Source organism: Lichenostomus cassidix, chromosome 1 (genome assembly GCF_008360975.1).
Source record: "Lichenostomus cassidix isolate B80296 chromosome 1, HeHo_3.0, whole genome shotgun sequence".
Lineage (NCBI taxonomy): Eukaryota > Metazoa > Chordata > Aves > Passeriformes > Meliphagidae > Lichenostomus > Lichenostomus cassidix.
Window position 1 is genome coordinate 63206000 of NC_139479.1, and position 25681 is coordinate 63231680.

At 38.1% G+C, this 25681-nt stretch overlaps 1 protein-coding gene across 3 annotated transcripts; it reads right to left on the reverse strand.

The window, feature by feature from the left end:
- On the reverse strand, positions 1-25259 carry NEK5 (NIMA related kinase 5). 3 transcript variants are annotated; one of them, XM_085060675.1, is made up of 23 exons: positions 25138-25259; positions 23768-23908; positions 21972-22068; positions 20512-20609; positions 18956-19039; positions 18778-18848; positions 17643-17729; positions 16537-16591; positions 14540-14740; positions 14373-14454; positions 12664-12800; positions 9203-9402; positions 7847-7913; positions 7387-7506; positions 7025-7108; positions 6810-6920; positions 5841-5921; positions 4957-5025; positions 4069-4201; positions 3741-3872; positions 2583-2720; positions 1798-1912; positions 1-1421 (listed from the first exon to the last, which is right to left on the reverse strand). In XM_085060675.1, exons 2-23 carry the CDS (start codon positions 23882-23884, stop codon positions 1223-1225), a joined length of 2478 nt encoding a protein of 825 aa, XP_084916801.1. In that variant the 5' UTR covers positions 23885-23908; positions 25138-25259; the 3' UTR covers positions 1-1222. The 3 variants fall into 3 exon arrangements, with proteins under 3 accessions (XP_084916801.1, XP_084916807.1, XP_084916811.1); XM_085060681.1 differs by having other exon boundaries at positions 6816-6920; positions 25138-25257; XM_085060685.1 differs by lacking the exons at positions 21972-22068; positions 23768-23908; positions 25138-25259 and adding an exon at positions 21027-21613.
- Between the last annotated feature and the right edge of the window lie 422 nt (positions 25260-25681).

Here is a 25681-nt window from a genome sequence, read left to right on the forward strand (position 1 = left end):
TTCTTTATAAGGAACCTCTTTTATTTATTATTTTCAGTCTTCACCTGTTTCATTACTCTCTCCCCACAGTCATACTTTTTGACGTCAACACTTTTGTTTTATAGCCTTTGTACCCAGAATTTTTTTTTCAGAATCTACAGTTCATCTGTACTTGGCACTGGTGAGGCTGCACCATGAATTCTGTGGTGAGTTTTGGGCTCATCAGTTCACAAAGGACATCGAGATGCTGGAGTGTTTCCAGAGAAGGGCAACAGAGCTGAGGAAGAGTCAGAACCACAAGTCCTGTGAGGAGCAGCTGAGGGAGCTGGGGTTCATCCTGGAGAAAAGGAGGCTCAGAGGGAATCTTATCACTCTACAACTGCCTGAAAGGAGGGTGTAGCCAGGCGGGGGTCAGTCTCCCAGGAAACAAGTGATAGGGCAAAATGGCCTCAAGTTGCACCAGGGGAGGTTTATGTTGGATATTAGGAAAAAAATTGACATAGAAAAGGTTGTCAAGCATTGGAACAGACTGCCCTGAGAAGGGGTGGACTCATCATCCCTGCAAGTATTTAAAAGACGTGGCACATAAGGACATGGTTTAGTGGTGGACTTGGCGGTGTTGGGTTAACAGTTGGATTCAATGATCTTTTCCAACATAAATGATTCTTTGAAAAAACTGCCAAAATCAAACTGTAAATTGTAGTTGTCCATTTATTTGAGATTCACTTGGATTGTATGAAATTTTTTGTATGGAAAAATACAGCTGGAAGAACCTACAGACATGTTTTATTGGTAACTGGGGAATGCACAATTCTCATGGTGCTAATAAACCCTTTTACTGCTACTATATAAAACTGCTGAGCAGTTGATGGTACTGTGTAGGGTCAGTACTGTGTAAATGAAACTATGGATTACAAAGCTATACTGGCAGTACACACTGGTTGTGAAAATCTGAAAGAGATTCTTAAAATCAGGAGTTGATTTCTCTAAAAAAAATACACAAACTAGGAGACTTACATGATACAAAAATGGTTAAACAGAATACACAACTAGAAATGTGTTCAAGCAAGACTTGTCAGACATGTCCAGGTCGTTTGGAACAATAGATGAAACTCCATTTCAGTCTGGATGAGGATTTTTCAATGTTTAGACATCTGAAAAGTACCCTGGTTTGTTTTTTCTTTCAAACAAAATAATAACAGCCTTCTATTAATTCTTTTTAATGATGTGTGTCAACACCAAATTACCCATGTTTATTTTCTAAATCATCCTCAGATTTTCCGAGTACTTTGTGAGGTAAACTCATATTTTCTTCATCTGTTTCACTTTTATTTATTGAAAAGATGTTAGACTCCATGGTTCTCTCTGCTGGAGAAGTTGCCAATTTTTCCAGAGATTTCTCCAGCTCATGTCGAAGTTCATCTTCAGAATCTTCAAAATTTCTGCAAAGTAAAAGAAGAGAATTATATTAGTTAAATAATATAACTTTATTACAAGTCTTTCTTCTTCCAAGTACTCCTAGGGGTTTTTAAAGCACTTTATAAATAATATACAAGTGACACACATAATGTGAACTGTTTCTTCTGTTTCTGTGAGAAAGAGACAGAAAAGAGCTGTTAATATTTCTGCATAATGTATTTTTTAATGATAACATTGGCTGTGACAAATTACAGAATTAAAAGTTAAATTAGCAGACCCTGTAAGTTTTCCTTCATTTATGAATTTATAAGAACACAAAAAAGCTTTAGGCAATGCAACCTGTCATTTCATGAAAACTGTTCAATTGTGTGGATTTTTCCTCTGATGGGCTTGACTTACGTGTCGTCATCATCTGATCTTGGCTCAAGTCTACCTTCATCAATAGCAACAGCAGAGTGTGTTTCTGAATCATCTTCCTTGTTTGCTTTTGGAGGCAACAGAGTTAATCTCCCTTCTGTAGAAGAGAAACTTTCCTTCAGTTACATAGTAGAAATCTATAAAAGCATGTGTAAAGTAATAGCAAGTAAGTAAATGCTTGAAGTGTTTTGTTGTTCAAATTACAACAATGTAAATACCACACTTCTGTTGATGCAAAGTAAATGTAATTTCTAAAACAGTCTGTTACTTTAGGAAACTGGGGTGCAGTGTAGGTGAGTTTGAATGAATTGCAGTGCCAGCTGTATCACCGTAGAGCAGGTTGAAAAGTAAGTAGCCACTGTCATTAAGTCACCATGTACTGCAATTTAAAGCTGTTCTACATGTATTTGAATAAATGCTTTTTACAGGGTTCATCAACCTCAGCAGTTGCAGAGGGTAGACCCAGGTTTTTGGTACCTGCCAACCTGGTGGCAGCAGTAGCTTTGCTCTGTTCATCTAAGCAAATGCAAGAATTACATATGAAAGAAATAGACAGTAAGTAGGGCTTGTCCTTCTCCCTGCTCTTGAAAACAGCAATGTCCTGAAAGCAGCCTCTCAGTGCTTCAGGACAGAGCAGAGGCTCTGCTTGTGATTTCCTAGTTTGTCAACTGCTTCAAAATGTTAGCTCTTATCACAGACTCTGCCGGTGGCAGAAGAAATAATACACTAAAGAAAAACATGCAGAATTTACTGTGAAAAAGTCCTACCCATGTCTTCTTCAAAACAGATAAAGGAATCATCAGACAGCTCTGCTTTTGCTAAGATGCTCAGGAGTGTCTCTGGTGGTGTCTGTTTCCACTGCTTCCTGTTTTCTGGGATGTCTTCAGGCAGAATGGCATGGTCAGCTGAAGAACAGCAAGGTTTTCAGGTCACTAAAACATGACTGTAACTCAGCACTCTCTTTTTGTCAGGTTCAGACTTTCTAGTCTCAACAATGATTTCTTTTGTGTAATTCTGGATTTTTTTTTTTATCCTTTGTGGAATACTCCTGACTTTTTATAAGTACTTAATCTGATAGACAGGGAAAAATAGTTTGGCCTACTCATCACTAAAAATGTCTGACACTGGTTTTAAGACTTAAGTAACTTTTTATTAAACTTGGAATAGACAGATGCAGCTTCACTGAGCACTCCTTGCTTTGAAACTTCTTGGCTTCTTGGGGCTGAAACAGCTTCAAAAAATTCCTGTTTCCTTTGTGCCCTGTAGTCTTTCATCAAAAGCAAAATGAACAAAAGGTGGTGTATTATTAACATTCTGCATGGTCTTCACTGTCCATGCAAACTCCAAGTTATTTTAGTCTATCTGGGGTGTTGGGAGCATGCTGGAAGGGCTCCTTGTTTGCAAAAACCAATCACTGGAGATATTTGTCTGCCTGGGAATATATGCACTGCTACTGTAAGAAGCCTAGGGACTTTCCACTTCTGAAATGGAAAGTCACCACAGCCACAGCTGGGTGAGCTGCACTTGTGACTGGGTAGCACCACCACTGTGTGCAGAGGGAGAACAGAATTCCCCCACACTCCAGGACAGCATTGGCACTCACTGCCCTAGTTCCTTTGTGTCAGCAGCTCAAGGCCTGAGACAGTGGTGCTGATTAGTCAAATAGTTTGCATTTTTACCTCAGCCACAAAGTCATTCACAAAACACAGCACTCTTAATATGCATCAGCAACACAAAATGATTGCAGCATTAGAGGAGAAAGTGACACCTGTATTCTGTGGCTTAACATGTACAATAGCCTCTGATGCTGAAAAGTCCTGTACTTAAAAGCCTGCCAGATCATGTGAACATTCTGGTACAGATGAATTCAGTCTGGCTGAATTTTAGGTGCTCACTACTTTCACTGAAAGCCAAAATTTTCTCACCAAGTTTATTTCCAGCCATAGTAGGACATGCAGAGGTGACATCAGCATCAGCTAAAAAATTCAGTAGTGTCTGAGGGGCTCCAGCTTGCCAATGTTTTCTGGTTTTTTTCATATCATGTATGGCATTAGACTCTAAGGGGAAGAAAATGAAGAGGCAAAGTTCTTTGGATTTTTTTTGTAAAGCAGATTTCCATGTGATTATAATATTATGTGATATAAAGAAAGAGCTCATGAGAAAAACTTGCTATAGCCTGGAATCACTGAATTTACCTAACTCCTGGGCAATTTTCAGGATTAATACTCAGCATTGCATTTCCCCAGTAAATACCTGTTTGATAGCCAGATAGTTCTTCCAAAGCTCTGTCCATGTGATTTTCATAAACTTGAAATTTCTCTGCCAATTTCTCCTTCAGATTCTCACCATCCACAAAAGTCAAATTCTCACTGAGTTTATCTAGTACCTGAAAAAACAGTAGGTTACTCTGGAAACAGAAAACAAATATGGTACAATAGCTAATCACTTCTCATTTTACTGTGTTTACCAGCCAACCTCATGTATGCACAAGAAAATTGTGTAACAAAAAGTGAAGCAGCAGGACTCAAAAGCCACATTGTGATTTGTGTATCAGAGTGCTGCATGGGGCTCCACAGAGATATGAAACAACAGAATGACAAAATAATGCTTTATAAATTAAAAACATATATACCAGAAATAAATTTTATTTTCTTTGTTGCTGTGAGGAATTTTAAAATTCAAATATACTAATAAAAATCTTAATATGTAGCTATTAAATGTTGATCAGCCACATATATAATTTTACTAAATGAAAACACATCATGTTGTCCGTAGTTATTCTGGCTTTGTGATACAATACTAGTGAAAATAAACAGAAATGTACTAAAACAATTTAGAAATCAAATTTGGCATTTGCAAACTAACTCAGTTTTAAGATAAGTTCTTCCCCCTAAACCCAGTTTAGGAAATTTAAATATCTGCACTCCTTCATATTTTACCATGTGAAAGATTGACCCAGGTATCAACTTTCTTCTAAGCAATTATCCTCTTGAAGAAGGTCAGACATAGGCAACAAATCCTCAATAGGAAGCTTCATTATAACAAAGGTAGAGGATGATGGTAGTGGAAACAAATCTTAGATTATGGAGCTGTCATGGTTTGGGATTACCAAGGTAAATGCTTTTAAATATAACAACATACCTCTGGTTCTTGAATGCTCTCTTCCTCAGGAAAACATACGTCTAAATTAATTTCAAATTTTACTCCTCCCTAAAGGAAATTCACAGGCTATTAATTAATTTTATTAAATAAAAGCATGTAATTAAAACTACACAGATTATATGGAACTACAAATTTGAAAATTACTCTTCTGTTGAATATAACTTGTATTTAACAATATTTTTCTTCTATTTAACAAGATCAAATTTGAACACATAGGACAAAAATAGACTTCCTTAAACATAACCCTCTTATTTTACTGATGTTTCAAAATTATTGTATCCACTTTTGATTTAAAGTGTCTTTGATAATCATTTAATTCAAATCATTGCAATACAAAGAGTTGATTCTTACAGCTGATTCTCAACCAGAACTAAAACTGAATCCTGTACTGCTTCCATGCCATATTTCACAAAAGACCTTTAGTTCACTTCACAGTGATCTTACGGTCAGAAACCTTTCTGATAACTTACATGCCTTTCCAATTCAATTCCCATCTCCTTCTATGATTTAAAAAGCAGAAGAGAGAAACATATTTTATAACAAAATATTTTAAAATTAGCAACTTGACTTGACTTCACTTTAACTCCAAATAAACATGAGTTCCCATGCAGTATTAATGCAATTTGATATAATGATGAGTAGGTAGAGATTGATTTCTAGGTGGGAATATCTAATGCGAATCTCCCTCAAATGATCAAAAAAGTGCATTTATTTTCTTCTGATATAAATTTTTAATAAACAGAAAACCAGCACTCTTAGTTGACTGTCAAACAGCTTCATTTCCAGAGCTACCATAACACAGTAATTTGAAATGTACAGACATAATATGAAAATGAAAAAAAAAAACCAGTAAAGATGGATACTTTTGTGTTATGTTTCTTTTCTAATATTGTTTGGTCTTGTTTATCCTGGAGTCTGACTTGTTTAAACTTTTCCTCCATGTCCTGAAAGAAGAGAAAAAACCCAGTTTGAATTATACTCTTTGTAACCACAATATGTGTATACCTCACAAAGAAAGAGACTTGTTTAAGTAGCAAATATAGTCACGAATTTCTTTGTACAGAGATCTGTAAGAATATTCCATTCATGGCCAATTCTGGCTTATCTGGCAAAAAGAAAAACAGAAATTCTTGCATAAAGTGCAAGCCTCTGATTTTTCAAAAATACATGTTTGAAAGATCCAGTACTGTGTCAAGAAATAAATAGTACATCTTTTATTTTTTATAATCACATGAAAGATGACTCAGACCCATTTCATTCTGGAAAACTTTGGAAGTTATTAAGATCAAGATTTTAGTGGAAATTTATGCCTGTAAAGAGTATAGCCGTGTTTTGTAGTATCTTGTTTTCTGGCAACACCTAAAAATATTTAATTACTCCTTTTCATATTATTATGTCTTCTGTTAGAACCTGTCAGAGAAAAGCAAAATAAATAACAGCATGCAGCTTCTTTAGTAATCTGTGGCAATCAGTGTATGTCTTCAGCTTCAGGAGAAACCACAACAATTTACAGATTTTACTTTTTAAAACTTCTGTGCAGTTTCTCCAGAAGATGGAGAGCCCATGAAATAAGGTGATATCAGGCAGGCCCAGAACGTAGCTTTTCTTTTTCATTATCATGCATTAAATCACTGAATCTAATTTCTCTCCTAAGGTAGTTCTGGTTGCTTGTAACTCACTTTATCTCATCAACTGGTGTGAATTCATTTTAGTAGAAGTCAGATCCAGGATCACTGAGGAGGATACTACTCATATTGGCAATTTGTTACAGAGAATGAATCAAAGACCATGAGGGATTTGCTCAGAAAGATTTATTTAGATGGAAATGGTACCAATACCTGAAGTGATTCTTCTTCTGTTCCAGATATATCTTTGTTTTCAGACTGGTGCTCATCTTTCCCTTGCATCACAAGATAGGTTTTGTCTTGTATTTTCTGGTTCCCCTAGGGAACATTTTAAAAAAATGCTCATTTCAATTCCTAATAAAGTATTCTAGCATAAAAAAGAAAAAGTAAATATGACTACCTCTATGTTTGAGCTTTGTTACCTGGAGTACTCCTGCTCTAAATCTGAATTCTTTTATATCACTGTGGTATTCTTCCCGAATTTTCTGCAGTTGTTTCAAATACTCCTATTAAAGAACAGTAGGGTGGAATATGTTTTTAATAAACCAAAGATAGAAGGATTAAATGTATTTATATATGTTCACATGTGATAGAAAGATCAGTTTGTTTTCTCTGTCACCCAAAGGCAAAACTAGAAAAATACATTGTTTCTCTATAAAAAAATGGAAAAAGAATGAAAGAGAATCAATGATGGAAAAGAGCACATGATGAAAATATTTTTTATGTCAAGAATGCTACTGTAAAGGAGTATAAAAAGTTTTAGGCAATTAGAGATTTCATTTACCTGTTCTTTCATTTCATTTTTTCTAGACATGTTTTGCTGGTGGTTTCTGAGATGCTCTTCCTTTATTTTCTGCTGCTGTATTTGGTCATGATAAGGGTCAGCAGAGGATGGCCGCAGTCCCTACGGATGTACAAATGAATCCCAGAGCAAAGGAATTTTCATTTACAATCTTCTCCTTCAATGCTCACTCAATTCACTCTCCCTGTTCCACTGAAGAATGCAGTAAGGCAAGTGTACATTTTTGGAGGAAAAAGGCACAATAGAATTTTACATTGTTACAGTTTTGTATGAGCAAATAAAACCTCAGGATGAACATTGCAGAGCAGATCAGGGAATTTGCTAGAGCAAAACCTTCTGCCCAACAGTGTTACACTTTGCTGTTAGAAATACATCAGTTCATCTTTGGCTTTTCATTCTCCTCCTTTTACAGATTTTATCCCGTGGTTCAGTATTTACCTACCATCTGTTTCTCCACTTTAATCTTGTACTGCTGGGCCTCAAACCGCCTCTGAAGAAATTCTGCAGTCCTGAGAAAAGAAAGTGAGGTACATATACCACATTTTCTTTCACAGACTCTGCTACCTTCTGCACAAATAATTCCATATAGGTTCTACCACATATGACAAATAGAGCATTATTCATACCACATGAATATATAAATATGGGTAAAATATGTATAAATATGGCACAAAAGTAAAATAAGAAAACACATTCTTTTTAGGCATTCCCTTCCCTATTACTTCAGTTCCTTAAGCCTTCTGAAGTGTGCAGCAAAGACTTTCCCCATCTTTCATTTGCTAAATGGTACTGGAAGTCTTAATTAAAATAAAACTGATTTCCCTGATCCTCAAAATGAGTGCAAATTGTCAGAAAGGAGGTTGCATATTAAGCAACCTTTTTATTGTCTTTCTCCTCTGTGCCTAATTCTATCAGTCTAACTTTGTGTCGTTTCTAAACTTTTCCTTTGTTTTTGGTATAAAATAACCAAGAGTCACTTGTCAGCTCCCTGTTTGCAATTTATTTCATTTCCTACCTCCAGAATCCATGTGTGCTACAGGGAGCCAAACTGAATTGATTCTGTCCTTAAATAAGACACCAGATATTCAGGTCAAGAAAGATGTTCTAAATCTGAAGATCCATAACTGAAACATTCTAAATAATGTCATTGTTGAATCAAAATTAATGATTCTGTCAACCTTAAAGGAAAGCTTTGGAAGTAGGCTATATTCAAAATTCCTTTCAACATTTTCAAAGTTCATCCACACCTAAAATGGCCAGTCACAGAATGGACAGGAAATCTCCTAAGGTTATACCTCTACTTTGTAACAGAAAGGCTTTGAAGTAACTAAACTTCTAGACAAAGAGTCTTTATATCTGAAACAGAAATACAAGCTGTGCATGAAAAAAACCACTTCCATGGCCTGCCTCTCACTCTGTTCACTCCAGTGCAGAACTGCTCGTGATCTTTGTGTTATTCTCATCCTGGTGTGAAGGAAAGACAGTGTTTATTCTTGATACATTAACAGATTCTACAAAAAGCCTATGTTTTACTCTTTAACCACTGAAAGGCTATGCTGAGACTTGGGAGACATTTTGACAATAAAATGTCAGACACCAGGACAATTGAGAAGGAATTTATGGACCAAGAGGAAAAGGAATTATGTTGTTGTGTAACAAAATTAGATTTAAAAAGTATCAAAGATGAAGCAGAGAAGAAATTCTACTAAATTAGCTATGCCCAGTGTTACCTACTCAGGTAGGCTGATAGCTCAAAATATGCAAGACACACCACTAATAAACAGAGTGAAATGTTTACCAGTCAGATGATGGAGGTGGAGGTACAACTTGTCCTTTTAGTTTATAGTATTCTTCAACTCTTTGGCTGATATGAGAAAGGTCATAATGTGCATTAGTTTTCCTGTGCAAACTGTCAAACTTCTCACAGTAATGACCATAATGGCCATGCACTCTAATGCTTTCTGGCCTTTCTGCCATATTAAATCCAGAGGTCTGTGGCTGAAAATATAATAAAGGATGTTATTTTACATGTTCTCATTTGTATCAGTACAAGTTTTAATTAACCTCCTGTACTTCTCCCCTATCTGCGTTGCACGGTAATACAGTCTACAGTATAGTTAGTCTAAGTTTTCCAAATCTTTTCACATATAACCCAAAAACTTCCAGACTTGTCAGGGCTTATGTGATCTCACCATTGCTTTTTCCTTTTCCCCTGTTCCATCAGCTCCTGTCATTAGCAGCAACCAACATTGCTGTGCAAGTGAATCAGCAAGGGGCTTTGCACTCTGTAGTGTCACTGCCCTAGAGTCACTTCATTGTTCTGGAGCCTAAAGCACTGAATTATTTCCAGGAGAGTCTCATTTTGACATGTAATAGCAAGGGAAATCTGGGATGTGTTTTGGACAGTACAGGCATTGATGGCTGCTTTCAGGGGAGCACTGTGCTACTTCATTTCACATTTCTTTGATTATGTGCATGTGGGAGTTGGGCTTTCATTTCTCAAAGTCCTTACTGTGATGAAACATTCCTGTATTTCTCCTTTGTGACAAGACTGTAATTTGCATTTCTCATAAGAACAAGGGAGAGAAGATGATCACCTAGCTGCCACTGCATGATGTAAATGTGGTCAGACATCCACAGACTTTTCCATTGTGGGAAACTGCATGGTGCATGAGGAAAATGCTAACTTTTGCTTACTTTCCTCCATACCATTAATGCCCCTAAGTATCACTTTCACAGATGGTAAATACATTAACTATTAGTCCCCATTTTCCTTCTTACACACTCTGAAAATAGGCTTCTGTACCTGTGGTGCTGTCCAAATTACAGTAGAATTTAAATTCCTATCTGTATAAAATGAAAGTTCACATCTGTCAGGAAAGTTCCCAAGGAAGAAGTAACCTCAAAAAGTGTTTACCTTCTTCCTCATTAAAGTAGGTTTGACAGTATGGTATCCAGAAGGATGGCAATCCCAAAGGATGTTCTCCCAAAGGGAGAACAAATCAGACTGTCTAAATAAATGTCAGAGGCCTGAGAACTGTGACTCGTTAAACAGGTGCCAGGAAGTTGTGCTTGACCAACTCACTAACATTCTACAATGAAATGCCTGCCTCGACAGACAAGGGGAGAGCAAGGGGATATTTCCTATCAGGCAGTTGCCTTTATGGAGACTTTTCACACTGTCTGCCCTAAGATCCTCACAGAGAAGCTGATGAAGTGAAAGCTGAATGAGAAGGCAGTGAAATTGCTTGAAAAGTGAAGAGTGTGGTGATCATAGTGCAAAGCATAGCTGAAGGCCAGCAGCTAGAGTTCAACATCTTCCCTAATGATTTAGTTCTTGCGAGAGAGTGGGGCAGAGTGCACCCTCAGCAAGTTTGCTGATAACACACACTAGGAGGAGTGGCTGATACACCAGAAGGTTGTGCTGCCATCCAGAGGGACCACAAAGAGCTGGAGAAATGGGATGACAGAAATTGCATGCAGTCCAGTAATGGAAGTGCAAAGTCCTATGCTCTGCACCAGTATATGCCGGTGGCCATCCAGCTGGGAAGCAGCTTGGCAGAGAAGAAGGGGGGGTGGGTCTGGTGGACAACAAGTTGACCATTAGCCAACAATGTGTCCTTGCTGAAAAGATGAATGACATCCTGGCCTGTACTAGTGAAAGTATTCCCAGCAGGTCAAGGGAGGTGATCTTTCTGCACAACTCAGCACGTGTGAGGTCACACATGAAGTGCTGTGTCTAATTCTGAGCTCTCCAGTACAAAAGAGACAGTTATATGCTGGAAAAAGTCCAGTGAAAGGCCTGGAGCATTTCTTCTATGAGAAACGGCTGAAAGAGCTCAGACTGTTTAGCCTGAAGGCAGGATCTTATCAGTGGTTATGGCAACCTGAAGGGAGGAGGATGGAGCCAGACCCTTTCCACTGGTACCCAGTGACTGAACCAGAGGCAATGGACACAAATTGAAACACAGAAGGTTCCCTCTGACCAACAGAAAACAATATATTCACTGTGGGGGAGGGTTCCTGGGGATGGGGCACAGGTTGCCCAAATAGGATTTAGAGTCTCCACCTTTGCAGATATTCAATAGCCAACTGGACACAGTCTTGGACAACTGGATCTAGACGACCCTGCTTGAGTAGGGGTTTGGACAAACTGACATCCAGAAGTCCTTTCCACCCTCAGTCATCCTGTGATTCTGTGAATCCTGAAGCAACATCTTCAAAGTATGACACTATACAAGTATTCCTGAAACCCTGCACACATTAGATTGAAACCTTTCAACATTATTTGGATGTTGAAAGAATGTGGAAATATTCCCAGTGTAGGTCAAAACACTGAGGACAATATTCTGCTTTTGATTATAGCAGTGCACAGTGAAAGGATACTATCTTTCTAACTTAATCCATCCCTGGATTTGCATTGGCACAAATGTAACTCTGAGGAAAATGAAGTCCTACAATCTGCACAGGGCCAGTATCATCCATAGTTAGTATAAGTGATTGTGTGATGGATGCAGTTCTGGGAACTCCATGTTCCCTATGATCAGTTAAGCTACTGTAATTGCAGTGTGCAGACCTGGGGGCTCCTAGACCCTAAATGTGCTTTCCTTATGTTCACCAGCATTCAAGGTACTACTACATGCTCTCAAAGATAAACATAAATGGGTGCAGTGATGCTAAGTAAAAGGCTGGACAAAGCATACAGCTGATACCCTACCTGAGGAAAGGAGGAGGTGGAAAACAAGGGAGAGGCAAAATGGTTGTGAAAAATTGGGCTTGCATTTGGGAAAGGCTGTCAGCAATAAGTATCTGAGGCAACGGCAGTGAGTGCCAGTGATGTTGCCATGAATGAGCTGTCAGAAGGGCTGAAGTAACAGGATCAGTGTATTTGCCTCTATAGCAAAAAATGCAAACACGGGGCTTATTTGCCTTTGTGCACACATAAATGCAAAGCATGCCTGAATCCTTTTTTTACTAAGGACCATAACAAAGCAGCCCAGATCTGGTGTTTCCCACTTATGCTTTCAAAACATCTCTTCTGAGGATTCAGGCATGTGTAACTGTCTTTACTGACTTAATGTAGGCATTAAGCTAAACATACATTTTAATGTCTTAAGCCTTTTAAGGTATCTTTTTTAAGTGCAGGTGTTTGTTTTCTGAAGATTACATATATATATATATATAACTCTGAAGATTATTATATGTATATGTGTCTGTGTATATGTATATATTATAAAAAAGAACGCAGACACACAGTACCGGAATAATTAGCTGTTGTCCTCTTGAAGGAGGCTTCCATTCATTTCTTTGAAATAATTCTTGTTTCTTGACAGGCACCACCATTCCAGATTCTGGAGAAACTGGGTCCTGGACTCTTGCCTTCTGAAGTTTATGTGCTTTTTAACAATAAGAGATTAAAAAATTACATTCTGTGCTCTCTATGTGATTAATGATCATGTGGCTGCAAACCATAGTAGGGTGCCCACACCTAACACAGACAGGTTGGCTTAATAAATATTCCTTATATTCTTTCACCATCATCAATCACCATACTTCACACCTCACAGGCATTCTGCTTTTCATTCTGAGAATGACATGCTTTTGAAAACATGGTTTGTCACATTCATCTAAAGAGGATCTTATTGATTAGTTTTGCAAAGAGCAGCAAATAAGAGGGAGACCTTTATAAACTAGAGTGTTGATTTCATGGTAGCACCAAGAACAGAAAGCAGGAGGTCTGAGTCACAGACTCCAGGTGTCCACCAGCTTAGGCATTCCCTTTCTAAACCCAGCCCTCCATACTCTACAAATCACTAGGCAATGTTGCAATACTTGTGAAATCTGAAAAGAAAGGCTGAAAGGTGAAAAATCTACCTTATAATTTTCCCACATAGGAGAATACAAGTGTAGACCATTCTAGTTTGGTCAGTTAGTATTTTGCAAATATTTTACCTGTACTAATGACAGTAGTGTCCTTTCTTGGATTAAGTAGTTTCTAAGTGAGTTTTAAATCTTTCATGAGTATTGACTGTTAAGAGTATCATGTTTGAGAGATAAAATATATTAAAACCATGATTAAATTACCAGAGATTTTTTTTTTAATGCCCAAGTTAATTGGTAGTTCAGGCCTCTGTCCAAACTGCATTGATTCTGCAGGCAGATAAATCTCATTGAAAATAATTTCCAAAATAACATGGGTTCCTACACTACCGATGAATATTTTTGGTGGGATGTGGGTGGGAAGTCCAAAGTGTAGTTAGGTAACCACATAGGTTTATTTTCACAGATCTGTTCAAACTGCTTTGATATTCCAAATATAAATTTGAGAACTAATTGTGATATAATAAAGAATATAGAATTAGAGAAAGTTTGCACTGCCAGAAACATGCCAGATGTTCAACAGTTCATACAGACATACATTTAGTCTCATTCATGTTTTTAAGAGAGTGCATGCATAATCTGGTCTATCAAATGGGCAGGAAATCCAAATAGAATTCATTGTTTTACAATTTAATAAAATCTATAAGGTTTTGTAAAATACATTTTTACTGTTTTGTAAAATACTATGGAGCACGTTTTGAAGATTTATGCCTTCTTTCACTTAGTAAGGATGTTTTTCATGTGACAGACCTAAACTAGCCCGAAGCCTCTCAGTTTTGTAAATTCTGTTTTTCAAAGAACTAAGATTAATGTTTCAGCACTTTCCTTTGGCAGCTCTTCTAGACGAACATAGCTAATGAGCTAGTTTTAAAGTTGTCTCTCCCTGAACAGGGCAGCAGTGCACCGTCTGGGTGAATGGCTCTGCTGTTGCAGTTCTCTCCTCTATTTAACTTCAGGTGAAACTCTATCCAAATGTGCAGTAAAGACTGTTGGAGCAAATTACTGCCAACAGGTGTGTCATAACTAACAAATGTTACTGCAGAATGGATGATACAGTTATTATATTATTATCATATTATTATCATTACCTTGTATCTGCTTGGCTCCAGATTGTGATGCTGAAGGCTTTTTTCTATGCATCACAGCGAGACAGAGTTCTTCCTGTGCTACCTATCAGAAGGAAAGGTATCTGATAAACTGTTTATACCACTTTGATACATATTTTCTCTCAGCAAGCAGCAGTACAGTCACTTACCTCAGGGGGCAAATACCTGAGAACAAGTTTCTGCAAGAAGGGCTTTCTTAGAATAGAACTGATGGATGGTCGATCTCTCGGAGATATTTTAAACAACTGGGAAATTAATATCCTCAGATCATAGGAATAGGTAGGAGACACTGGTTGAAAACGCCCTCTGCAAATCTTCAGCACCAGTTCATGCAAACTATTGCCTTGAAACTTAATTAAGGAAAACAATAAAAAGAGGACAGTAAGTACTGCTGGTTCAGGATGATGAACTAGACACCCCAACTTTAAAAACAGGTACTTGTTGACTCAGTCACAGAATGGTTTGGGTTGGAAGGGACCTCAAAGATCATCTCATTCCAGCCTCCCTGCATTAGGCAAGGACACCTTCTGCTAGATCAGGTTGCTCAAAGTCCCATCCAACCTAGCCTTGAACACTTCCAGGGATGGGGCATCCACAGCTTCTCTAGGCAACCTGTGACAGTGTCTCACCACCCGCACAGGAGAGAATTTCTTCCAAATATCTAAGTTTAACTTCTTTCAGTTTAAAGCCATTCCCCACAAGCCCTTGCCAAAAGCGTATACAGTTGAGGGCTGCAGAGCTGGATGCAGCACTCCAGGTACGGTCTCACAGACTGGAGCAGTGAGGAGAAGCCCTGAAGCCTCCATAAATCCTTTCTTGCTAACCACAGTTTGCTGTGGAAAATAAATATAACCACTCTCTGATTGTGTTTCCTGGTTATGTTCTCCTTGTTTCAGCTGTGCAGCTAAAAGATCTGATGACTTTTGTACCTGGAAGAGTTTTATTCATGCTCTGCTGTCAGACAGAAGCAATTTTTCCAGAATGAAACATTACGTATTTTGCCAAAAGCTGTCCAAAAGAGATCATATTGTCTTCACAGTGTTCACCTTCAAAGTCTCACTTCATCCAAGCCTCTGCATTCTGTGCTCTCTCCGAAACAAAGATACAATCCCAATTTTTTAAAAAACTGATGCCAATCAGATAATTCAGTCCTCTCAGTTCACTAGATCTCTTAAAAGGCCAGCGTCAATATAGTTTTTAGGGTCTTAAGCCAAAAAAAAAAAAAAAAAAAAAAAGCAAGCTCTTTCTAAAATCGCCCTTTTATTTATGTGGCTATTTTGAAGGTGGTAGAATCAAAATTTACCATAGCTTCACTTATCTTTTCTGTCTATATCTGCACTGTATCACATTGAAAAAGTGGGCAGCAATACGGAATAAAACACCTTCTATTCATAGTAGTATTTCAGGTTTTGTCACTTTGTGAAATCAGCAGTTTTCCCCAGCAGTATCCCCCTTGCTCTCCCTATTAGTGCTGCTCTACCTTCTCCCACATCCAGCCTCAGCAAAAACTCAACATCTGCTGGTCCGAGGAATCTGATCTTTTTCCTGTTGTCAAGATTAGTTTCCGCTGTGTTCCCTTCTCCATGTAAGTCACAGGCTAAGGATTACCTGAGGTTCAGACCAGGCTGAGGACAACACAACTTCCTGAAGATGCTATCTCAGTCATTTTCTGACTTAAATGTGCTTTCAAAAAAAATGAAACTTTTAGGAAAATGGGGACTCAAAACACTTCATGGAGTATTGTGGGCTTTAAGTTCTTTAATACGTATGGATTGGTATTTTCAAATAGAAATTAGTGGAATTATATATCTAAGCCTAACCTTGAAGTCTGGCTTTAATTCTTTCCATTGTTCATGTGTCTTGAATAAGTTTAGTACTCTTTAAAGAGTAAATATATGTTCAAAGTATGTATACACACATGCATATATGTAAGTTACAGGAATAGTACATAGTACATTTTATTTTATTATGCACAAAACAGATACAATATGAAAAGCTAAACACTAGCAGAAATTCTTTAATATCAATAAGTAAGATGAATATAATTCCACTAGCTGACTGTGAATACTATTATTACTACAGGCTTTGCAAGGTGACCACTATATTTTCTAATAACATGATAAAAAACTGATTGTACAGTACTTACAGGATGTTTTAGTGCACAAAGCTCATAAAGCACACAGCCAAGAGACCAAATATCTCTGTGAATAAGAAGTAATTAAGGTTTCAGTGAAAAGTCGATAATATTTTCATCCATGTAATCAGTACCTCTTCTCAGCTTCCAAATTTATTACCATCATTCTGTCACAGATTAACACTGGTGAAAGTTTTATTTTTTCTTAAATCCCACTAAAAAGAACAACTAGAAATTTATTTTTAGTTGCTGCACCAATGTTACTATGGTATCTAATTAGGTATTATCATTATAATTGGAAAAGGCACATGATACAGAATGTCTGCTTAATATTTCTAGCAGGATGAAGGACAAAGCTGCCATGATAGTTAAGGAGACAATAAGGGAGTAAACTCATCTGAATAGCACCTCAGAGCTGAGATGCTACTATAGGCTCCAGAACATTTGGTGTTGATCATATCCCCCATGAAGTTTAGGGGGTCTAAGCCCACTCACCTCCTGACTTTACAATGTTTCTCATCTGGTATTTTGTGGTAAGCCTCAAACCTATTTGTCTTTCCTGCAGGTGGCTACTGCAAATTTTCAAAGTAGCCAAACTAGCTGCTTCCATTTTAGTGTATTTTTATAAATTATAAATAAGTGTATCAAAAATTAATGAACTTGGAACTGTAAAGACACATTGGTTATTGCATCTTGGAAATGAGAGAAACTTAGTAATTGATGGAGAAGCAGATAAAGCAAAGGGAAAAATACTGGCTTACATCTCCCACCACTACTAAAAAGAAGTACTAAAAGAGAGTTTAAAATATAAGTAATTTTATAAAGCCAAAATACAGAATTATGTTAAACCTGTGGATTAATCACAGCAAAGTCATGATTGCTATATTTTGGACACTGTGAGTCAAAATACTACCGATGTTGTATAGCATAAGATAGTTGTTGTATTTGATGGTGCACCTAATTATTTTACACAATAACACTAAACTTCACAAAAGGTGACCATGAGAAATTCCTGGTGCCCTGCACAAATATAATAATTTAAACCATTATATTAATAAACTGAGTTCTTCCATGCCTGCATGTCCTCACATACTTAAGAAGGAAAGACAGAGACTTACGTTTTGTTGTTATATGGTCGATTCTCACATATCTCAGGTGAAAGGTAATAAGGGGTGCCTACACAGGTATGGGCAAACTCCGTAGTACTAGTGAAACACAATGAATAAAAAGGCTTACACACTGAAAAAGTTTACAAACATCTGAACTAGAGACTTCTCTGCCCCTGGTTAAAAGCATATGTAGGACATTATTTCTCCTCTCCAAATAGTTGAATAATGGAACACCCCAAGAAAAACTACAGTATTTCCCAGTTCTGTGTAAAAATGACCCACAATTTTAATAGTGGAGAGTGTTTGTACTCCAACAGAAAGCACATGAACTCCCTGTCCTTATCTCCACCCATAGCCTTTTATTATAGCTTCTCTCCTCTGTCCAGCTGAGGAGGGGAGTGACAGAGCAGCTTTGGTGGACACCTGGTGTCCAGACAGTGTCAACTCACCACAGAAACTGAATTCATTAGCTACATGAGGAAAAATACTACCAAGCTCCAGTTATATTGTTGTATAAGCCTATTAAATACTTTTTAAAATGTCTGTACTTGGATGTTCAAGTTCCTGTGTCTACTTCCTATCTGCTCTGTACTGTTCTGCTGCATAGGAGCAATCCTTACAGCAACTATCCCCAGAACACTTCTGAAGGCAGGCACTCTGGGCATCAGTAATTTACAAGCTGAGAGTTGAGTTCTGTCAGAGATAATCAAAAAGCAATTTAATTTAAGCATTTTCCTTCAAAAAAAAAGCAATAAAATTTAAGCATTTTCCTGTTGTTATCATGCCCCCTGGCGTGTTCTGGCCACAGCTGGCCACTACACAGGATAGGCCAACCTTGTCCCCAAAGTCATTAAAGATAAGGCCTCTCTTTTTGGGAGAACAATACAAGTGCAAGCCCAGCCATGCCATGCTCTCAGGTCCAGGTGGTTGTTCTGGGTCTCTTTTTTTTTTCTGGAATCTGTGATTCCATGCAGGATGGCATGTTTTAGGATAACAGGAGAAAATGTAATGTCAGACCCTTTGTATCCCACACTTTTTGAGCAAGCACAATCCACAAACAACTCGCATGTTCAGGTTGCATTCTGAACATTCACAAACAGACCTGTTTGGTGGAGGTCACAGACTAATTAAAAACCATGCTTACCTGTTCAGCTGTCTTGCTATGCCAAAGTCCCCAAGCTTTGCTACCTTTCCATTATTGCTAAGAAAAACATTCTGCAAATAAAACCAAAAATGGTATGTGAAAATGAAAGATGGCAGAGCTTCTTAAGCATATTTTTCACAGGACAAAATAACCCCCTCTCCAGCACCAGTTTTACTACCTGTGTTTTTACATCTCTGTGTAAAATCTTCTTATCATGAATATGCTTCAAGCCCAAGCAGATCTGCACAAACCAACTGAGAATCTGCAATGAAAGTTAAAGAGAATAGATACCTATGAATTTGTGTGACTCTAATGGTGGGGCATCTTACTGAAATATACAAAACAAAGACAACAACAAAATATAAAACATATAGAATACATGCAACATAAAGCAGTAAAAGAAGTATTTTTAAAGTTAATGCCACAGACTTTTCCTTTCCATTTAGTACTATCACTAAACTAAATGGAAATAGATACCTGCTCCACTTCCCTCACCCCCTTCAAGTTTTCCCTGACTGCCAGGATATGCACTTGAACATAGACTGAAGAATCATGCCAAAGGAGAGTTAAGAATAATAGACCTTTTTTAACAAGTGAGGGACTGCAAATAACTAACACAGAATTGGGATCTGTCTTCTTAATCCTCAGTGATGGAAGTCATGCCACTCAGCTGAATGTGGTCCAGGAACCAAAAAAACCAAAACAAAACCAAAAACAAACAAAAAACCCAAAACAAAATGAAAAACAAAAAAAAAAAACACACCAAAAAAACCAAATGGACTGAAATATGGTGAAAGAAGTGAGCTATGAAGAAACTTGCAAAATAAGTTAGCACACATGTTTAAATATATACTTAACTTCCAATATACAGGTCTTAAATAAGGGCCTTTGGACTAAATTCAGAAACAAAACTACAGTGTGCTTATATGCTTCTATATTTAGGATAATTCATGCACATGAAAGATTTTGATTCAAGTAATAATCTATTTAGTAATGCTTCACATTAAATGGATGATTTCCTGAATAGGGCTGATGCTGCAAATGAGGCTTTCTCAGAAGTGCATCTGAAAATATAAAAATATTTTAATACTACTATGTTAAATTGGGTAATTTGCTTTTCTTTCTTCAGTTGGCAGGTGTATCTTTAGTTTCTTTAATTCATTCTTCTGTTTGTATTTCCTTTGCCTTTCTCTGGATACATATTATTCTGTGTTGTTGTCAAGGGGTTTGTGTGTTGGTTCACTCCTTTGTGCTTTCATGATCTGTGGGTTTGTACTCTCTTTATTTTCTTTCATGTTCTCTCTACCTCTAGTATGGCTCCCAACAGGATTTTAATATTCATTACTACCGAGCCAGTAATTCACTTTCAACTGACTTCTACACCAAGGAGCTCCTCTTTTACTACTAAAGCAAAAAGAAAAAATAGTTGCAATACTTTTTTTCTTCAAATTTATGTCTTAGAGTGTATTTCCACTAGCAGATTTGATACTATCTACTTGGTTTCTAAGAAAAATTTCATCGTACCTGCAAAAGCAGGTTTTATTTATGAATAAATAACCCGAGTTCACCATAGTGCTAATGAACTAATTTCAGACCTTAAAGAGCATTAAAAAAAACCCTCCTACACTCCAACTAAAATTATCAAAGTTTTTTTAAAATTTCAATTATTACTGGATAATTCAAACCACGTGTTTCACATAATTTGTCCTTCCCTCTAAAGAAAATGTCTTTCACCTGATCCTCCTCAAACAGCACTCCATGTTGCATATTTATCCGCTTCATTAAATCTCCACCATCACAGTATTCCATCACAATATACAGCTTGTTCTTTTCTGAAAGGAAAAGCATAATTTTTCCTTTATTTCTTTATTATTCATTAATACAGCAAGAACTAAGTTTTATTTTATATGGTCCTACTTTCATAAGGTAGCAGTTAAGCTCTACCTACTCCTCCTTTCCAAAGACTGAGAAAAAACTGATACTTCCTGCGAAACCTGATGCAAAAATAAAACGTGAAAAATAATTAAATGTAAATTCAGCAAAATATTAAATACATGAGGAAATCCTCAAGAGAACCCACTGAGAGATGTTGTTATAGAAAACTTAGAAAAATGCTTCGAAGTTCAGTTTTTTGCTCAACAACTAAGTATGCAGTAAGGCTTGGGAAAAAGGTTAAAAGTAGACAGTATTCCAAACAGTAAAAATAAACAGCAGGGCCTGCTTAATACAGAAATTCAACCTATTCTTACCTCTCTGGGGTTCAGAAGACTATCTGATTTACATGTCCCCTAAAGCATTTACAGTCCTGGTTACAGAAAACAATTTGAACAGAAGCTGCAAATATAGCTTTTATGACATAAGGCATTGCTTATGACAGATGTCAGCAGGAAAAATAAACACAGGGAATGAGCTTTCATGGTGAATAGAATTCCTTCGATCTTTTGATCCTGAAGGATTCTTTATCCTTGAGTCATAATTCAAAATATGTTTCAAGAAAAAAGGCTAGTACAGCATTATGAGATTGAGACTGGATCACTGGAAAGATTATGCTGTACCAAGGTATGAAAGCCAATACTGTTTTTGCATTCCAGATGCTGAAAGGTATTTTCAGGTTTACTAACGGACTGTATTACAACTTAATGGCCTCTTCCTGTGCTTGCCTGCTTTGTCTGTGTGTATATACATGCATACATAAGTATGGATATATGTGTGTATGTCTATGTGATGCACGTATCATATTCATATAATGTCATATGTATATGATGTGGATAAACAAAATATGAGGAACCTGAGGTTAGATCAGATTAAATGATAATTCTATTTCTTGCTTATTTCATCAGCCTTTTGTCCTATTTAATCAGCCTATTCCTGGATATACTTGAAAGCTCTATTCTATTGAAACTACTAGAAAATTCCTATTAAACTCTGGACTCCTACAAAAGATCAAGACTAAAGTTCAACTTACATGGTACAGACACCCAAGGATCTAAGATTTATGCCGCAATACCCACTCACACACATGAAAAACACAAGTGATGCCTGAAGGTGATGCCTCGTGTCCATTTTTAAGAGTTGAGACCTGTTCCCACTTTTAAGTAAGGCATTAGGGACAAGGCTAAGGTTGGTCAACATTAAGAAGATAGGTTTTCTGCCTTCCTCTCACCACAATCAAAACAGAAATGCTAAAAGTAAACCTTGCAAAGAAGCATAGAAGGTTACAATATTTGCATGCTTCATCTTGGCCAGAAGAATGACTTCTTTCTCAGAGGCTTCTTTTTCTTTCACAGGCATCTACAAAGAATTAAGAAACTAAATGCTAGCAATCATGTACTTCACTCTTTTCAAAAATAGTTATATCATTAGCAAACCATTCCCACTGATACAAAAATACAGTTACCAAGACAATGTAGAAATATTATAAAATAGAACGCATGTATAACATAAAATATAAATTTGCAGTGTCTGGAAATGTATTGGAATATAACTGAAGTCAAACCACATTTTGACATTTTCCAAACAGGCATATGCCTACCTTTAAACTTAAGCTAAAAAATTTAAACTCTAAAGTTGAAGAATTCCCCTAAGAATTTGAAGAACCTGGATCTAGATGACTCTGTAATGCTAATAAGGGTGATGTCAAAAGATTAAAGTAAAAAGAAAAAAGTCCTTCATTTTACTGGTTTTACTCGTTCTTGTAACATTTTGGGCAAATTCTCTGCCCTGTTACATTAATGGAACACTTGCATTTAGTTTATTATAATCACAACATCAATACTACTTTAAAATTCATGTCTGTGAGTATCTATCCATCAAAATGTCCTCTTGTATTTATAAACAGTTTCTAACCCTCATTCTTAAGAAATAGTTTTGAAATGTAATCCTCAAAGATTCAAAAATCAGAAAGTGAATAAAACACCATATAAAAAGATCTTATGACTTCAGTGTAGTAATTTTCTGTATCCAGCTTCTGATTTTTGAACAAGTGGGATCCACAGTAACATTTCATTATCAGCCATTCTTCTACTTGTACATCAAAATCTAAGATTAGAAATCCATGGGGTTTGTCAGTCACGAGCAGAGAGAGAAACTATTTATCTTTTCATTTAGCTGTTATTACTCATGTATCAGTTTTTCTGGGTGTGAATCTGGAAGATATACAGCTCTTTCTAGAATTCATTCTTCTATTGTAATTCTCTAATATATTAGAAATTCACTAGGCCCAGAATAGCAACAGACCTGTCAAAACCATGTGGGCATTCATTGAAATTCACTGTTAAAACCCCTGTATTGAAATCACAGAGATTTCAATTGCCTTTATGGAACAGGATACAGCAGTGGTATTGCTCCAATACCTCAGTAAGTGGCCCTAAGCTGCCTCTGCAGTCAATGGGAAGAATGAGAGAAGTTTTATGGCCCAATTGAGCTTTTTCTACATCAGAAATCTAAAACACATGTGATCAACAGCTTCCTATTTCTCTTGTTCTCCTTGAAAAGAAGTCTAGCCAAGCAGCTCAGATGCTGACAGCAACAGAATGGAAACTTAGATGAGACAAATCAAACTGCCATGATCATGAGTGAGAATTTGAAAGACTCCATTGTGAATTAATCATGTCTGAAAATATGGATGCGGGAAACAAGTTAAAGAGCTTAGAGAAATGTATCAGAATTGTGATTTGTGATTTCAGTGGTAATATGTTCGTTGTAGCTTAATCAACAATTACAAAATTTGAATTTGGCAGTGTCACACATTTTGGGCAGAAAGAAGTTTTGAAAAGAACAAAAATGCAGCAAAAAGCAAAGACAATATAAAAATATGTGTTTCATGTATGACTTTCAAATAATAAATTAGCAAAGAATACAGTCTTTGGAAAATGTAGCTCTATATAATTGAGATGGAACTACCAAGAAGATAAAACATAACCCAAGTTCATAGCCAGCTAAATGCAAGTAGCACAATCAGGTAAATATAATTCAGGTTTTGTTGTTTTACCTTAGTTAAATTGATCTCTTTGATAACACACGGCTCATTATCCATTTTCCCTTTTGCCAAGAATATTTTGCCAAAAGATCCTTCTCCAATTTTTTTAATGATTTCATATTTATCCATGATGTATTCGTCTTAAAGCAGTGGCTAAAATAAAAATTCCCCAAATTAGTACTGCACGTAGTCAGTGCTTTAATATCTGAGTTGGTGCTACTAAAATAGACACTACCTTTTAAGACTGTCATTTTTATTACTTTTTATAACTTTACTGCTGCTAATTCTTCCTAAAAATATAATGTCCTGGATGTATGCAAATTATTGCAGATCTTAACTTTTAATAAACAGCAAGTTTCTAAGTGTCTCATAAAGGAAAGCATAGTACCCCCTAAAGTTAATGCATGAGACAGAAGTACAGAGTACTGTGCAGGATCGTGGTAGGATATTGTAAAGCGTGACATTATTTCATGAAGTGAACAATACTGCAGAATTTTAATATTTTAAAAAATTAATCTATTCCATGTTGATTTAGTTTATACTAATGTGATCTAGCGTTGGCAGCAAAATGAAAAGCCACTGCATTTTGCAGGAGACCATGGCCAAGGGAAGCCGGGCATTAGGGGTCGTCTGGAAACCTCTGGGAGGAACACTGAAGTCACTGGGTACTTGCAGTGCTTCCCTAGGCAAAGCTGCGCACCTAAATATGAGTAAACACTACAAAACTGTTCTTATTAGCTATCCTGACTTTTAGCAAGGGAGACTGGCTCCCATACCAGACGTTCCCTGCCAGGCAAGCTCTACAGCAGGCTCCATCGCCGGCAGTCTCCGAGCGTCACCGGCAGCGCCGGCAGGGCGACCCCGGGACATTTGTGATTTCGGTGTCAGGGTCAAAGCTGCTGTTGGCAGTCCTGGCAGGTGAGGAGCGGCACTTGGGACAGGTGCCCGCACGGGGCACAGGGTGCCAGGGCTCAGCCCCGCATCCATAGGCGACAGCCCGGGCCGGGCAGCGCCATGGCAGAGGCGCGCTGGGGAGGGGAGGGCGGCAGGGCCAGCGCCTCCCGGGGGTGGCCAAAGCGCTGCTCGGGGCTGGGGCTGGGGCAGGGGCAGGGGCAGGGACAGGGGCAGGGGCAGGGGCAGGGGCAGGGGCAGACACACCGCGGTGGCGCGGGGAAAGGCTGCCGGTGGGCAAAATCGCTGCGGCCGCCCTTCCCGCCCGGCTGCGCTGCGTCCCCATGGCGACGGGACGCGCCGGCGGGCAGACGGCACTGGGGCCTCCCTGCCCTGCGGACCTGCTCGGCCCGGCCCGGCCCGGCTCAGCCCGGCCCGCTTGGCCCAGCCCCAGCGCCGGGAGCAGCGGGGGCGCCGGGGGTAAGCGGTACCTGCCTGCGCTCAGCCGCCTCCGGAGCCGGCCGGGAGGAAGAGCTGCCCCACTCCGCGCCCCGGCGGAGGTGTGGCGATTGCAGTGCCCTGTGCGAGCGGCAGGAGCTTTATTTCCCTCACACGAACCGCCCCTCCTTCCCACCGAGACGGACTGTAGGCTTGGATGGCCAGTGCTAGCAGTGGGGTGGCCCGAAAAAAAAGTCTCGACTGCCTCAAGGTCTGGAAGCCTTGGTGGAAACTCATGTACCAGCCTATGTGCAACTGGCTCCGTATCAGAACTACACATTTCCTAAAGCTTTCCTTGTGTACTTCAAATACTATTTATTACATGGACATAGTCGGGGACAGCTTTTCTCTCCCCTGGCCAGCTGAGGAGGGGAGTGCTGGGTACCTGGTGTCCATCCAGGGTCCACCCACCACAAAGCTGCCTTTCAGCATGTAGTCAGGAAAAAAACCTTTACACCTTCTCATAGTGCTACACCATCCCCTTGAAATACGACAAGAGGACAATTTGAAGAATGCTATTATTTGACTGAATATTTT

Coding starts and splice junctions, on each gene's coding strand:
- NEK5 (XM_085060675.1), bottom strand. CDS start 23,884: ATGGATAAATATGAAATCATTAAAAAAATTGGAGAAGGATCTTTTGGC. Junction 22,069..23,767: donor AAGAGATCAATTTAACTAAG/GTAAAACAACAA, acceptor AATTCTTTGTAG/ATGCCTGTGAAAGAAAAAGA. Junction 3,873..4,068: donor ACTATCTGGCTATCAAACAG/GTATTTACTGGG, acceptor TCTTCCCCTTAG/AGTCTAATGCCATACATGAT.